This window comes from Pinus tabuliformis, chromosome 5_2, assembly GCF_031772625.1.
Source record: "Pinus tabuliformis cultivar Carrire ecotype Pingquan chromosome 5_2, CPIR1, whole genome shotgun sequence".
NCBI classification, from domain to species: Eukaryota; Viridiplantae; Streptophyta; class Pinopsida; order Pinales; family Pinaceae; genus Pinus; species Pinus tabuliformis.
Window position 1 is genome coordinate 490687546 of NC_142306.1, and position 16816 is coordinate 490704361.

The following is a 16816-nucleotide window of genomic DNA, read 5'->3' on the forward strand; positions in this document are numbered from 1 at the left end:
GCTTTGCTTTCTAGTCAATTTATCCTCTGCTCTTAAGCCTTCCTAGAAAGCATCTTCCACTATAATCTCATCTTCCACTATAATCTCATCTTGGATATCACACCTTAGTCCATTTATATACCTCACAACTTTTTCGACATCCTCATCTATGTGACCTTCTTGGATGTTCAATTTGTAGAATTTTTCATTGTACTCCTTCACTATCATGGACTTCTGTCTCATATTTTATAATTTCCTAATTTCCTAAAGAGGCTCAATTGATAGCCTTGGATATAAATTTTCCTTGAACTTAATGGCCAATATGTCTTTTGTCAATTTAATTAGATAAATTATGGATATTTTAATTGTCTTAAATTGTTAGATAAATTATGGATATAAAATTTTCCTTTTAACTTAGTGGCCATTATGTCCTTGTCAATATAAGATGGATATAAAATTTTCCTTTTAACTTAGTGGCCATTATGTCCTTGTCAATATAATTGTCTTAAATTATGGATATAAAATTTTCCTTTTAACTTAGTGGCCATTATGTCCTTGTCAATATAATTGTCTTAAATTGTTACATGGATATAAAAATTTCAATATGTCTTTTGTCAATTTAATTGTTAGATAAATTATGGATATAAAATTTTCCACTTAGTGGCCATTATGTCTTTGTCAATACAATTGTCTTAAATTGTTACATAAATATAAAAATTTTCAAAAATTTTCAATTGTCTTAAATTGTTACATAAATTATGGATATAAAAATTTTCAAAAATTTTCCTTGAACTTAATGGCCAATATGTCTTTTTTCCACTTGGTGGCCATTATGTCTTTGTCAATACAATTGTCTTAAATTGTTACATAAATTATGGATATAAAAATTTTCAAAAATTTTCCTTGAACTTAATGGCCAATATGTCTTTATTAATTTAATTGTCTTAAATTGTTACATAAATTATGGATATAAAAATTTTCAAAAATTTCCTTTGAACTTATATAAAAATTTTCAATTATGGATATAAAAATTTTCAAAATTTTTCCTTGAACTTAATGGCCAATATGTCTTTATTAATTTAATTGTCTTAAATTGTTAATTGTCTTAAATTGTTACATAAATTATGGATATAAAAATTTTCCTTGAACTTAATGGCCAATATGTCTTTGTTAATTTAATTGTCTTAAATTGTTACATAAATTATGGATATAAAATTTTCCTTTTAACTTAATGGCCAAGGCCAATATGTCTTTGTTAATTTAATTGTCTTAAATTGTTACATAAATTATGGATATAAAATTTTCCTTTTAACTTAGTGGCCATTATGTCTATATCAATACATAAATTATGGATATAAAATTTTCCTTGAACTTAATGGCCAAGGATATACATTCTATTGATGAGATTGAATTGTATAAACAGACAGGAGAGATGGAATATTCCACTTTAACAAGCGAAGCCATTGTAGATCACCAGCTGCACCAGTTACAAAATTCGCTGAATAATATATCAGCACAACTTCAACTAGAAAAGGCCTCCTCACAGGCCAAGGATACTAGAATCAAGTTTTTGCAGGACTTAATCATAGAGCATGATTCCAAAGGTGTGAACGCTGTAGAAAGATTAATTAAAATGAAGAATGATGACATAGCTGCTTTGAAAAGACAACTCAAAGAAGAGCTTAAGGACAAATTAATTGATGAGTGGAAAGAAATAGAGGAGGAGTGGGACACATGGATTCACTCTAAACAGAGTGAGTTGGCCACCACTCCAGTGACTGTTATTCCCACAGTCTCTACTGCAGTTCCCTTAACATTGGCAGCCTCTTTAGCACCAACAGCTCCACCTGCTACATCATTGCCAATCACAACCGAGTCTACTACTGTAGGTACATCAACAAAAAAGACAGCAGAGTTTGTGAAAGCCATGGAGGAAATGTTGACAGCAGAGTTTGTGAAAGCCATGGAGGAAATGTCGACAGCAGAGTTTCTGAAAGCCATGGAGGAAATATCCATCCGGTCTACAGAGCTATTAAAAAAGCTTAAAAAGCTAAATTCAAACTACAAACATCGAGCACAATCATAATAAAAGGGATAACATGATGTAGTTTTCCATTTGTCTCTATCTTTATGGTTGATGATATTTTAATTTCCTAGATTAATTCTCAAACTGTTATGAGATATTTTGTAATATTTTTGTATAAATACTTCACATTTCGAAATATTTATGGTGGATTCAAAGACATTTCTATAGACATTTTCCTTTTAAGTTAAAGTGCTATTATGAGATATTTTGTAATATTTGTCAAGTGCTATTATGAGATATTTGTAATATTTGTCTCTATCTTTATGCTTGATGATATTTTAATTTCCTAGATTAATTTTCAAACTGTTATGAGATATTTTGTGATATTTTTTGTATAAATACTTCACATTTCGAAATATTTAGGGTGGATTTAAAGACATTTTCCTCTTAAGTTGATGATATTTTAATTTCCTAGATTAATTCTCAAACTGTTATGAGATATTTTGTAATATTTTTTGTATAAATATTTCACATTTCGAAATATTTATGGTGGATTCAAAGACATTTCTATAGACATTTTCCTTTTAAGTTAAAGTGCTATTATGAGATATTTTGTAATATTTGTCTCTATCTTTATGCTTGATGATATTTTAATTTCCTAGATTAATTCTCAAACTGTTATAAGATATTTTGTAATATTTTTTGTATAAATACTTCACATTTCGAAATATCTAGGGTGGATTTAAAGACATTTTCCTCTCAAGTTAAAGTGCTATTATGAGATATTTTGTAATATTTTTTTTTGTATAAATACTTCGCATTTCGAAATATTTAGGGTGGGTTCAAAGACATTTCTATAGACATTTTCCTTTCAAGTTAAAGTGCTATTGTATCAAGACTGGATTGGCTTGCTGGATCAATGAATAAAGTAAAGACATTTCACAAGATTTTTGAGTAAAGCAGAAATCAAATAAGTATTTTTTCTCATGAGTATTATTGTTTTTCTTATGTTTATTAATAATCATATGTGTTTCTATGAAATCTGAATGGTAAACCAGGAATGATATTTCAGAATTGGCTTTAATGTTCTCTGTTTTCACTGTTTACATTTTTAATGTTTTCTGCTAAACTATCTTAGTTTGGGAATTCTTAACTGCTCCCTTACTTCCGTAGTCCCCCCTAGGTCTATAGTAAATGATTCTTAATTGCCCTTTGTTCATGATCACCTTTTGCTCTTCATCTTGATCTCGGTCTAAGGATTCTTCATTGCCGTTTCACCATGGTTAGGACTACCTTATCGATTTGAACTTGAAGATTTGCCTTTTGCTTTGCTAGCCTGCCCTGTGAACTCTCCCTTTAGTGATTGATCTGATCCAGTTAAGCCATCTTTTGATTGACTCCATAGCCCAATGGCTTGAAGGCTTTGTTCTGTCCATATGTTCCTAGAATTCCACCACCCAACCAAAATCAAAACCTTATGAGCACTAAGAACTAGCCTAGAATCCCACCCAAAACAAAGTTAAATTATAAAGAGAGAGCCCTCTTTAGACTTAGGTTGGCTAGAACCCGAGTTTAAAAGATTAGGTTTGTGGTTATCTCGGATTATTTTTTCTTTTTATAACTTTTAGGGAATACTTCTGAGTGATAACAAGTTGTATGATACTTAGCAACAAATACACCAAGCATGCAATGTTACAGCTAGCATGAAAAATGGACAGCTAACATGCAACCACAAGCATGCTAAGGACAACAAGCATGCTAGGGACAATATGTTAAGCAAAGTGCAACAAGCACATGGTGGCAAGCATGGTGCAACAAGCACATTGGGACAACAAAGGTACATGGTGCATTACAATGATGGGTACAATCATGATTGCTAAAACATGATGAGATGCAACATAGTAATGATGGGTGCAACATGGTGTAGCATGGTGAGGTGCAGCTCATGGACGGGATGCATCACAATGATAAGTGAAGGAGTCACCTTGGAGAATTAGTTGAAGCAACATGTCTTCCACTGATCTCATGTAGAGATGATCTATTCTCTTATCTAGAAAGTCAAACTGTTGACTTCTGATGTAAATGTACTCTTTCTTTCTCTCTCTGCTGAACTATTGAAGAACATAAAAGAAGAATTGATCAAGGGTTTTCGCACATTGGGGTTTGTCCCTAGCTAGCGCCACATCTTGTGTCCTCTTGTCTTGGCTTGTCTTCCACGATTTATGTTTATGTTCTATCTGCAGTTTACTTTAATGCTGATGTGATTGCTAATCTGAAAAAGATATTGAGCTAATTGTGAAAATTGAAATAAATTGCTCTAAGCATAGAAAATACCTAAAATTAACATGGGATCAGAGTTAAGGTGAAGGCAATGCCCAAGCAAGAGTGAGAGCAATCATCGAAGACAATTGGGAAAGGACAAAAGGATTAGTGGATTCCTCATCCCTCTTCAAATTCACCTAGGGTGAAATCGAAGCAGAAAATATTATCAGAATGGCGCAGCGGAAGTTTCTGATGGCCTACTTAAAGATCACTTCAAATGGGAAGTCTGGATCTAAGGGTGGAAGGAAAGGCAGATGCCTTGGTTGCATTAAGTTCGGCGATTATGCGAAGGAGTGTCCGAATGGCAGGGACACATCTCTTGATGAAGATAACAATCATTCCAGGGACATCTTCAATGATCAAAGGAATGATAGGTAATGCAGGTCATCAAGGAAACAACCGACTCTTCAGAGAAAGCAAGGAACCCTAGGTATGAAGAATGAAATGTTGTTTCTGATAAGATAAAGAAGCGTTATCTTGTATTGGCCCTCTCCTTCAGATTCTTTGGGAATCTGGCTTATTGATTGTAGTGCTTCAAGGCACCTCATCGGATAAAAGGGTGCTCTCTCGAATTTGGTAGAGACGGAAACAATCGTGGGATTATACTTGGAGTCGATGCTACCTATCCCAGAAAGGGTGTAGGGAATGTTACCCCTCAATTGAATGAGGGTAACTCGATTCATTTACAGAATCTCTTTTATGTACCTGATCGCAAGAAGAACATGGTGTCCATTTTGACAATGGAAGTCAAAGGTTACAGGGTGGTACTCATCGATGGAAAGGTACATGTTTGAAAATAGAATTTTCAAAGATGTTTTTGAGTTCAGGGTTGTATCAAGTTGCAGGAAGTCCACTCCGAACCATGTCCATTGACACATAACACTTGAGGTCTGTGAGTCAGATGGTGACAGGGATGCCTGAATTCAAAAAGAGCATGAAAGTGCATGTCTGAGATGTACCGAAGGAAAATCTTACAAGGGGACCATTCCCCTCATGTAATAGGTCCACAGGTTTGGAACAATCCGCGGAGTTTGAGATTCATGATCAGGAATCTCACGTATGCAGGTGGAAGAAAGCCCTCTATGGCTTGAAGCAAAATTCCCTGAGTGTAGTATGAGAGGAATGATAGCTGTCAGATGAAGCTGAGATTCACTAAGAGTGAAGCCAATCCAAACCATTGTTTGAAGTTTGTGGATGATAGAACTATCATACCAGCACCTTTTTAGGACGACCCATTTCAAACAGGTGTAGACCCTCTCACTTGGAGAAGTAAGAGGGAGTTGGATTCCGGATTTGGAATGGTAAACTGCAAGCCTGTGACTACCTTGAGGATCTTAACTTTTAGAAGTTATATGGTAGTGATGTCGGACCAGATTTGGGAAATGCTTCCGAGTTTCACAAACTCATTCGCGTTGATGTTTTTGGTGAACTTCCGTCCGGACATATGTTTTACAGTTAGCATGGTGAGCTCATATTTGGTTGAGCCTCATTGGATTGGTGCCAAGAATCTTCTGAGATATCTTCGGGGCACAATCTCTCATGGATTGAGATACATTGTTGGAAATATGAAATTGCATGATTATTCGAATGCTGACTGGGTAGGCAATGTGCAGTATCACTAGAGCACTTCTAAGTGTTGGTTCTCTTTGGATTTTGCTTCGATATCATGGATGATTAGTTCTCTTGTGGGCCGGGATGATTAGTTTTCCTTTGGCAACTGTGGAACAGGATGATTAGTTCACTTGTGGGTCGGGATGATTAGTTCTCCCGTGGTGACTGTGAAACATGATGATTAGTTCTCCTGTGGGCCGGGATGATTAGTTCTCTCGTGGCGACTGTGAAACATGATGATTAGTTCTCCCGTGGCAACTGTGAAACAGGATGATTAGTTCTCCTGTGGGCTGGGATGATTAGTTCTCCTGTGGGCCGGGATGATTAGTTCTCCCGTGGCGACTGTGGGGCAGGATGATTCGTTCTCCTGTGGACTGGATGATTAGTTCTCCTGTTGAGGCATCCTACCCATGTAGTTTGGGATTCATGGGAAGTACCTCTCATCTGATCAATGAGCAGGGAAATGGGGTTAGGGACCATAGTAGTACTATTGATGGACGCATCGATGTATCTACCGTGCTCCCTATGCTAGGATGACCTCCATTGATCTAGGATCAATGAAACTGATCTGGGATTAGTATGAGTGGTTTGAGACACTCTCTTGTGATATTGATCTAGGATCAATAAAACTGACTTCGGGACAGTAAGAGTGATGTGACACACTCTCTTTAGATGAAATTGACTTCGGGTTAGTAGAGAATGGTATGAGACATTCTCGATCAATTCTTCTTCTTCATGGTTCAACAGAACCGAGCAAAGCAGATCTCAGTAGAGCAGAGCAGTGCAAGGCACTGATGGAAGAGATAGTATAATCGGACATATGGATCAACGGAGGGAGTTCTCCCTAGTTGAGAGGGAGTGTTAAATTGGCAACTAGGGCCAAACTCCATGTGGGTGATCTTATTAATGGAAGCCTATATTTTTCTTAGATCCCTCTCATCAAGAGGTGTAGGATGGATCTAAAGATCATCTGATTCTGATAAGTGTTCATGGAGATATGAATTTATTTGTGTAATGGGACAATTCGTCAAGGTCAGCCAACAACCAAATAAACTCCACTTGTGCTCAACGTTTTAGTATAAATAGAGGTGGCCTTCAAGTCATTTCAATGCACTTGGGATCTCTTTTTCTCTACTTGTCTTTGTGTTTTAGTAGGATGAGAGATCCTAAGGGATAATGCTGCCCTAATCCAGAGGGCAGAAGTCGGAATTGCCGAGAACTGCCGGGAACTGTCGGAACAGCCGGGAAAGCTGATGCAGAGGGCAGAAGTCGGAACTGCCGCGAAAGCTGACGTAGAGGGCGGAAGCCGGAACTGTTGGAATTGCTGGGAATAGCCGGAATTTCCGGAAATGTCGGGAACAACCGGAATTGCCGGAACTACCGGAACAGGTGGGAAAGCTGACGCAGAGGGTAGAAGTCAGAACTACCAGAATTGCCGGGAACAACTGGAACTGTCGGAACTATTGGAAACTGCCGGAACAACCAGAGCATCTGTCTCCGAAGGAGAGCAGCATGCAAGAGACAACTAATTAACATTGAGACAGTTGTATGGTACTTAACAACAAATACACCAAGCATGCAATGTTACAACTAACATGCAAGGGACAACTAGCATGCAACAACAAGCATGCTAGGGACAATATGTTAAGCAAGGTGCAACAAGCACATGGTGGCAAGCATGGTACAACAAGCACATTGGGACAACAAAGGTACATGATGTAGTACAATGATGGGTACAATCATGATTGGTAAAGCATGATGAGATGCAGCATAGTAATGATGGGTGCAACATGCTGCAACATGGTGAGGTGCGGCAGATGGACGAGATGCAGCACAATGATAGGTGGAGTCACCTTGGAGAATCAGTTGAAGCAGCATGTCTTTAACTGATCTCATGTAGAGATGATCTATTCTCTTATCTAGAAAGTTAAACTGTTGACTTTTGATGTAAATATATTATCTCTCTCTCTGCGCTGAACTATTGAAAAACATAGAAGAAGAATTGATCAAGGGTTTCCCCACATTGGGGTTTGTCATTGGCTAGCGCCACATCTTGTGTCCTCTTGTCTTGGTTTGTCTTCTGCGTTTATGTTTATGTTGTATCTGCAGTTTACTTTAATGCTGATGTGATTGCTAATCTGGAAAAGATATTGAGCTAACTGTGAGAATTAAAATAAATTGCTCTAAGCATAGAGCATACCTAAAGTGAACAAATTGTTAAAAATATTATGTAAAAAACATTTCAATGTATGGTCCCTCATAATTAGACACCGTGGTTAAAACAGTAGAAGGTGGAAAAAAACATTAAATCCCCTCAAGTGTCAATTAATTAATTTTTCTGGCAAAAATAATTAAATCATAAGCTAGAAAATTAAGACAACAGCTTTTGGCTTTCTCTTTCTCTTGCTTTGAGTTTGTTGAGCGAGCTTCTTGAGCTGGCTGGAAGAATTTGTTGAAGTGAATGGCTTAAAGGCCCTTTCCTTAATAAAGGCCCTGACCTGAATCAAGGCCTCGACCTTTAGCCCGAGAACTGCCTTTAGCCCGACACTAACCAGGATCCGCAAGCAGGCTCGACCATAAGCCCCCCCACCCAATAAGTAAATTGAACCTTTTGGGGGTTTCTAGATTGCAATTGCCAGATGATCCTACAACCTGCCATCATGATTCTACAACAAGCATACGTACTTAATACCCAAAGTATCCATAATTAGAGTCAAATTAAAATGTCTTAGGAAAATTAAATTCTCCAAGTGGAAAAATTCTTGGGTCGTAAATGAATTAATACTTGGAGAATTTTTGAGGAAATTATATCAAAATAATTAATTTTGAGGAATTTAGACTTCTGTGATCCATAACATTGTTTAGAAATCTTCGGCAAAATCACATAACCAGTATTTTGTCGACGCGTTTTGAACCAACCAGTGTGGTTCATCGTCAGGACAAGATGAAGAACTGATCTGGCGTAGCGAGAATAAATAGATTGTGCAGAGATTCCAACAGCTAAATCCTAACGGCTAATTTTGACCAGGTCAAACCCCTAAATTAGATATTTAATATTTCTCGAAGAAAGTAAAATAAGGTAAATTAAGGAAATTCAATTGTTAATTTAAGAAAATTAAATTAACAATAAGGTAAATTAATGAAATTAAATTAACAATTGAATTTCCTTAATTTACCTTATTTTACTTTCTTCGAGAAATATTAAATATCTAATTTAGGGGTTTGACCTGGTCAAAATTAGCCGTTAGGATTTAGCTGTTGGAATCTCTGCACAATCTATTTATTCTCGCTATGCCAGATCAGTTCTTCATCTTGTCCTGACGATGAACCACACTGGTTGGTTCGAAACGCGTCGACAAAATATTGGTTATGTGATTTTGCCGAAGATTTCTAAACAAAATTAATTTTGAGCTAAGAAAAATGGAATTAAATGATAAATTTGAAACATCCACAAAATAAAAATTCAACGACTAAGATTAAAAGATGATCAAGTATTTTTCAATGACCGAGATTATTTTGACAAGGATCAAACAAACTAATTGGTATTTTTCCACTTGGAGGATTTATCTATAAATTAGAGTCATTTGAGTCTTTAGCCATCTGATGTTTGGCTAAGAAATTGTTGCAGGTAACATTACAGTGCTGATAGAATAATTCTATTGATAGATTATGAGTTTATCTTAGATGATTTGATTCGCGATATGTCTAACATAATTTCTTGATAAAAATATATAATGTTCCCAGCTGATGTAGGCCCTGGTTCCCAAGTTCACAAAGTATGGGCATTAACTGACCTTGTTTGGACTCCGAATATTTATATGGTTGATTTAACTTCGTTAAGGCTATAATTTGCATTAATTTTCCAAAGTATTATTAGCCATCTATTAAAGAAAATTCTAAAATTTTATTTGTCAAAATTTGTTTTAGAACCCTTCTATATTTGTAAATTTTGTAAATATTTCTTAAATTACTTTTTCTAGTTGGGGTTTCGGGGTTCTTAGATTTTGTATATATTTTTGGTTTTGGGTATTTGTAGATCCATTTGTGCGAGTGAGATCAAGTGGAGAAAGTTATAATAAAGCTAGATCTAGGCCCTTGACGTAAGATCTAGTCTCTAAAATGTTTTGCAGGGTCAACTATTGAAGAATTTGTAGTAAAATTTGGATCTAAAGCAAATATTTTTTTTTGAAGTTGGGGTTTCGAGTTTCATATTTCCCGAGCCTGGATCTAGCCCCTCCAAGGCCAGCGTCAGCCTCTAAGGCCAATGTGTCACTGTTCTGTCTCTCTGCGTCGTTTTTTTAGCATTTTTCAAGGCTGGTCATAAGCCCTAGGGGCCTCGACCTCCCTTTTACCCTCCGCGTCTGAGTTTTAGGGCCTTTCTAGGCTCGAACATGAGGCCTAGTGTCCGCGGCCTCCTTCTACGACCCTCCTTTGCCCCTTGTGGGGCCCACACCAACCCTTTAAGGCTTCCAACCCTAACTGCAAGCCCTAAGAGGGATTTTTCTTCCTTGCGTCAAGCATTTTGGGCTTTCTCCCTCCTCCTTAGGCCTCCTCCTTGAGCTGCTAGCATTTCTTGGGCTCCTTCCTCCTTTCGTGATCCTCTTTGGCCTCGTTTCCCTTGTCCTTGGCTCCCTTCTAGCTCTAGTTTGACCTCTGAATTTTTTGGGGTTGAATACTTTATGGTTTTGCAGGGGAAAGTTGCTCAAAATTAATGTTTTCAAGTTGCAAGAGCATTGGAAATTTTTTGGCAACTTGGGAAAGTTTATCTTCAAGGCCTTAGCCCTAGGATTTTCTCTCTAAACCCTATTTTTTATTATTTTGTTACAGCTATAAATTTTGATTCATAATAGTGATATAAGTACCCTAAAAACACATCTAATTGGTCAAAATACTCTAAAATTGCAAAATAAAATTTTCCTAAATTTTTGGCCACTTGGGCATTGAAGATCTAGCCTAGATCTACATTTTTGCTTGCTGGAAATTTTCTGCATAATCACTGAATCAAATCTGATATTTTCTGAATAACACACCTAAAGGGACCTAAAAATCATATTTTTTAGTTTGGCAAGCTATCTCTAAGTTTTGGGCATATTTTGGCACTTGTTGTAGCATAGATAGGTCATTGTTCACACATTTTCTTACTTTTGTGATATACATTTCAGATCTGATATAATTGTGGTAATCTCATGATAAGTAGGTTGAACACATCTAAATTTTTGAGTTGGAAAATTTGGTTTGACAGTTGGATTTCTCTTTCTTACATTATGAAAACATATGCATCTTGAAATTGGCATCTTAGGCATCTTAGGCAAACTTGCTTATTGCTCTCATTTTGGTTTGACAGTTGGATTTCTCTTTCTTACATTATGAAAGCATATGCATCTTGAAATTGGCATCTTAGGCATCTTAGGCAAACTTGCTTATTGCTGTCATAAATTATTTACTGTTGTCATATCAATCACTTATTTCTCATTAAAGGGTCATTGAAACATAATTTTCATAAGTGTTTTCATGGTTTTACATTCTTATTGCTAGTATTGATGTTGTGGAAGTAACTAACATTGTGTTTTCCTTGTGATGTTATATGCTATAAAGTTCATGCTTCACATCTAATAAGCTCACTCACTAAAACATTCTAATCATATATTTCCTTGGTATATTTGGGCATATTGACATCTTGTTAATTTAATAAGAATCTCCGGATAAGTGGCATTGAAGTAACTTGTTTTAATACATGATGATCCAAATTGCATATCAGCGTTCTTAACTTGAAGATTAGTAAATCTAATTGCACATATCCTATTGAAGAATATTAGCTAAGAACACTTATTGTCTTATTCTGGATAATGGTCATTGGCTTATCATATTGAATCACTGGTTAATTGTTTCTCTATTGATTATCTATTTTGGATCTATATTTTTGAGCAATTGTATCTTGAGGATTTCTTGTTTATTATTGGTACTTATATCATTGAGAAATTGTTCTTGTTTAAGATTGTCTTTCAATACATTGTTAAGTACTCTTGCCATAAATCAATCAACATCAAGAAATTAAATCACATAAACAATCTCAAATTAAGACTCACTCATAATCTTTCATTTCATCCTAAGCCTAGTCTCATTAATAACTTACCTCCAAGCATAAGCTTGGTTGATAGACTCATAGGAAAACCCTCTCTCATCTAGTTTGAGGGATTCAATCATTCTAAGTGGTTAACACAGTGACTTTGCAGTTGCCAGAGTCACAGTCTTTGCAGTTTTGTAGGAACTGGGTGGTTGGAACACAGGGGGAGGTATTGTTAATCATGCCATTGCTTACTTCCTGTTGGTTTCCATCCCACAACCTACTCTGCAGAGTGTTTCTAAAATCAGTTAAGGGAAATGTTCCATTTAGATTAGCCATATAATCTAAAACTAACCAAGATTCTTGCATTTCACCTAGACTTTAGGAATTGCAATTCATATAATTTAGTTCATCATATAAACAATGGTTCTCCATTTGGTTACTTGGTCATAATTTATAATAAGCAGGATTTTTCAACTGCATAAGACACTGATCTCAAACTCTAAATCTAATTGAATCCCTAATCTTGCTAAAATTTTCACCAAGTAGCTAGGCCACTCAACTGTGTCCCCCGGGCAAGTTGGTTCCAACTTGCTTTCCATCATCTCATTTCCATAGAGACTACCCCCCATAGCATGTTGTGGGAAAATAGCTAGAATGAAGTGCATGGGGATGAGAGTGACAACCCCCGCCCTGAATCGTCATCGCGGTGCCTATACAATTCGAGCGATAACACACGTGAAACCCGCTAATGTAAGGGTTGCCCAAACTTTAGCTAAGGAATTAGAAAATGAAAATAAAGCATTCGAGAAGTTTGGGATTCTAGATATTAAAGAAAATGAATGTGATCTTGTTAAATAACTAGCTCAAAGCATTAAAAATATGCAAGTTGAGCATAAAAATCAAGTCACAGTCATGCAAAATCACCTAATTAATATGGAGTTGTCTCAAGAGAATGAGTTGTAGGATAATAATGATCAAATGATCAATCTTGGCCATATTTCAGTGCTTGTGAAAGTCTTCATGATGAATTTACTTTTAATTTTGCAAGAGGAACCCTAGGTAGTGGTTTTGTAGGGACATGTGGCCAAATTAACAATATTATTGAAGAATCACATTGCTTTCTTATGGAAGATCATGAGAAGCATATGGTTAAGAAATTAACTCAAATGATCAAAGACATGCAATATAATGAAGTAAGATTAATAATAGATCACACAAGATAAATGGGTTCCATGGGGAACACATTACAGACAATGGAAATTAATCAGCATAATTGAAGGATGAGTTTTCAAAACATGATAGAGACCATGAAGGATGATCACGCACAACAAATAAGAATGATGGAAGAAAGGAAATTACTGTTAGGTCCCTATACTACTAGTCTAGCCTCTTATTGTTATTAGTGCAACCCCCTTATTGTATTGTTGTGCCCATGTAGTCCCATGTTGTTATTATTATGCCCCATAGAAGTCCGCTATTGTTATTATTATGCCCCTACAATATTATTGTTATGCTTGCTCTGATTATATTGGGACCTCTTAGACTCCTATATATAGAAAGGAGGTATTGCCATTTGTATGATCCAAGAATTGTTCATTTGTGTAATATAAAAGAGGTTTTCCCCTCGAAGAGGCTGAAGAGGCTGACTTTGAAGTCGTTGATCTATCTTTTCTATCTTTTTGTGAGCTGGTTTCATAACATTTGGTATTAGAGCTTTGAATTTTAGGGTTTCGCTACTCCAAATAGGTCATTGTGGAATTTTCGCAATAATTTTTTTTTACGACATTTTAGAAGCTGAAGTTAAAACCCATTTGAGCCGAAATCTTGATAAACCTCGGGTCTGAATTTTAGATCTTGTCTCGCCATATTTTTGGAGATACGATCTAAGGATTTAGGATTTTTACAGGCTCCCAAATTACATCCAAAGCAGGGGACCTTGTGAAAATCGTCAATACTTTTTCGCTGAGCATCAGATTGAAATTTCGTAAGAAGTTATAGAAAGAGGACAAACTTTATTTTTCTGTGTATTGTTTTTAGGTCCGAAGGTCGAAACAATGACATGTGGCACTACATACCAGTTTCCTCTACTAAAAACATATATAATCAAGTGATTTTATAGTTACATTTTATCAGTGCCATGGAGGTCAACTTATCTGACAAGATAAACACAATTACCGACAATTTTGTGGGTAATATCACTAGGAGAAATTTTTTCTATAAGATGGTTCTCAACCGATAGCCAACAGCCCCTTCCAGCCACCAACTAGCTTGCTGTGTCATTTCTCCGCCACTTGAGCCTACCATGTGGTCCCTCACCCATCTATCATGTTTATATGTTTGAAGATGGGCCTCCCGAACCTAAAGATATGCCATGTCATTTGGTAATTGAGTATTGCAGTTTTCTTATCATGGACACTTTTGAGCATGGATTAATGTGGGGATTCGGTGGAAAGATTGAGCTAGGTCTGTGCTTATGTCCCCTAGACTTCTTTTGGATGTTACCCTTGGATATTGGTCTCGTGGGATATATTTTATTGGCCTTTGGATTTTAGTGTGGTATTACATGGGAAACCTTGATTTTGATTGCATGGTCCCTCTCCCTTGTCCACATACATCACTCCCTTTCCACTCAATATAACCCCATTCATCATTCCTCCCACCTGGGTCCACATTCCTCCACTGGGTCCACATAGGGTTGGCTTTCCCATTTCCCTTGCCCACACCTTGAGTTAGGCCTGGAACGATGCCCTGGAGGTTGATGCAGCTGAAAAGAAAATTAAAAGCATAATTGACCACATTCAACAGGAAAATGTACCACAAAATGCAAAAGATGGTTGGGACAAACACATTTAGCACATGGGAAAAGGCCAATGCATGAGCTCTAACCCATTCTCATGGCCATCACTTTGGTTCATATAGGCCTTAGATGAGCCTCTTTTATCATCGAGGAACCCATGATCTCCCCAACCCTTGGTGGGAAATGAACCGACCCACCTCAAAGTCGGTATGCATTGTTATATCTTACACATCATGCTCTTATCCCTTGAGCCCCAAGTAATCAATTAAAGAAAAATCATAAAAGGAAAAAAAGCATACAAAAAAAGGGTGGAAAAATCAAGGTAGAGGAACTTCATGTACCAAGATTTATCCCTCTTATACATTATATACTCAAGTGTGGGCTTCCCTTTTATTAGTTACACCTGTACCCCAACATCTAGACTAGGGCTACCCCTTTGATTCCCTACTCCATTCATCTATTTATCCCATGCCACCACCGTTTAAAGGATGTACCTTGGGCATATTATCCCCTTCAGAAGTAGAAACCACCTACTAGGATACTTGGTTAACCCCATTTGGAGCTTGGAGATATTAACACATGCTAAAGCCCACTATGGAAGGGCATGCTATTATGAAATGCTCACTTTTTGTCCATGGTTGGTAAGCTCTTTTACTCCATTTCCTTTGATGACTTGTTATATTAGAAGGCTAGGGGGTGCATTGGATCTTATGTAGAATTGCAGATGGTCTCCATTCAGGATTTGGTCTCCCTATACAAGGTCCTAACACTCCAAAGGAATAAATTGGCACATGTAGGGTGTGTGTTGAAAGCCATGGGTTTCCACAACAATAGACAACACTCCATGGATCCCCAGAGATGTTCAGAGATTGATCCAGATTCACGTATTGGATGAGGAAGATGCACGTGGTTCACCATTGTCTATGACATGTATTATTGATCATTCGACCTCTTGAGACGCTTATTATATTGTTTATGAGCTAGTTTGGTGTGTTTGTCACCAAAAGCTAGTTATTTTGCACATTATTGTATTTTAGGGGCTAATGTAGGCCCAAGTAGCTAAATCAAACTCATTACAAGTATATAAATAGATGCGATGTGAACACATTTTAGCATCATCACTTGGATTTAGAACTAATATCTCTTTAGAGATTTTTGCGATCCTTCTTGGAGGATGAATTTTTGGAGCATAGAATGAATTTTGATGTTTGGATAATTTTCATGTCTTGGAGCTTCTAAATGGAAAGTTTTTGGATGGTTAGATATATTCTTATACATTTAAGTACATTTTAATGCTATTATTTCTTTATAATTTTGTCACATACATGTTGCTGGGATTTCGCTATACTAGGGCTTATTTGTCGCATCTCTTATGTGAAGTTGTGGAAATTTTGTCTCTGGATAGTGAATGTTTCATGTATGTGCCATGTATAATGAATGAATGTTCCTAGGGATGTTTCATTATTGAAATTCATCTTAACAGTCCATTTATCTTAGAAAACAAAGTAAAAGTTTTGAAGTTGCTTTTGTTGTTGTCTTAATGCTAAGCAAAGTTGTCTTTAAGGCTTCCTTACCTAGAAAATTCAGAGGTCCATAGTCAAAATTCTATGTGACTTCAATCTCCCAAAAGTATTAGGGAATGGTCCACCCAAAGGTGATCATCTTAAACCTATTTTCCTTCTCCCCTTTCCTTTTTTCTAGGTCTAGTCCTCTAGGTCAACTAGGGCATCAATTATCTCACGATCTGGCTATCCAAATACTTCAATTTTTGGTCCAGAACTATGTTGGTGTGTCCTCAAGAAACCCTCCAAATTTCATGATATTTCGATGGTGGAATCTTGAGATATCACAAGCCCTAGCTTGAAGACCAATTATTGCCCTTGGTTTCCCTTAGGCTAGAAACCTGACTAGGATCCTTGCATTTCCTTTCATTGAAAATTAATTCCTTGATCCCTTTCCTCTCCCTAATTAGGTCAATGATATTGTTAGTTGATAAATCCTATCCCCTTGATTG

General features: G+C 36.6%; 1 protein-coding gene across 1 annotated transcript in view; it reads left to right on the forward strand.

Moving 5' to 3' along the window:
- The window catches only part of LOC149159842 (uncharacterized), a 47198-nt gene extending 44974 nt beyond the window's left edge, over positions 1–2224 (forward strand). The window contains exon 2 of the mRNA XM_089433567.1: positions 1403–2224. Within this exon, the coding sequence (XP_089289693.1) occupies positions 1412–2065 (654 nt within the window). The 5' untranslated portion in view covers positions 1403–1411 and the 3' untranslated portion in view covers positions 2066–2224. The remainder of the gene's footprint in view (positions 1–1402) is intronic.
- Positions 2225–16816: the final 14592 nt, after the last annotated feature.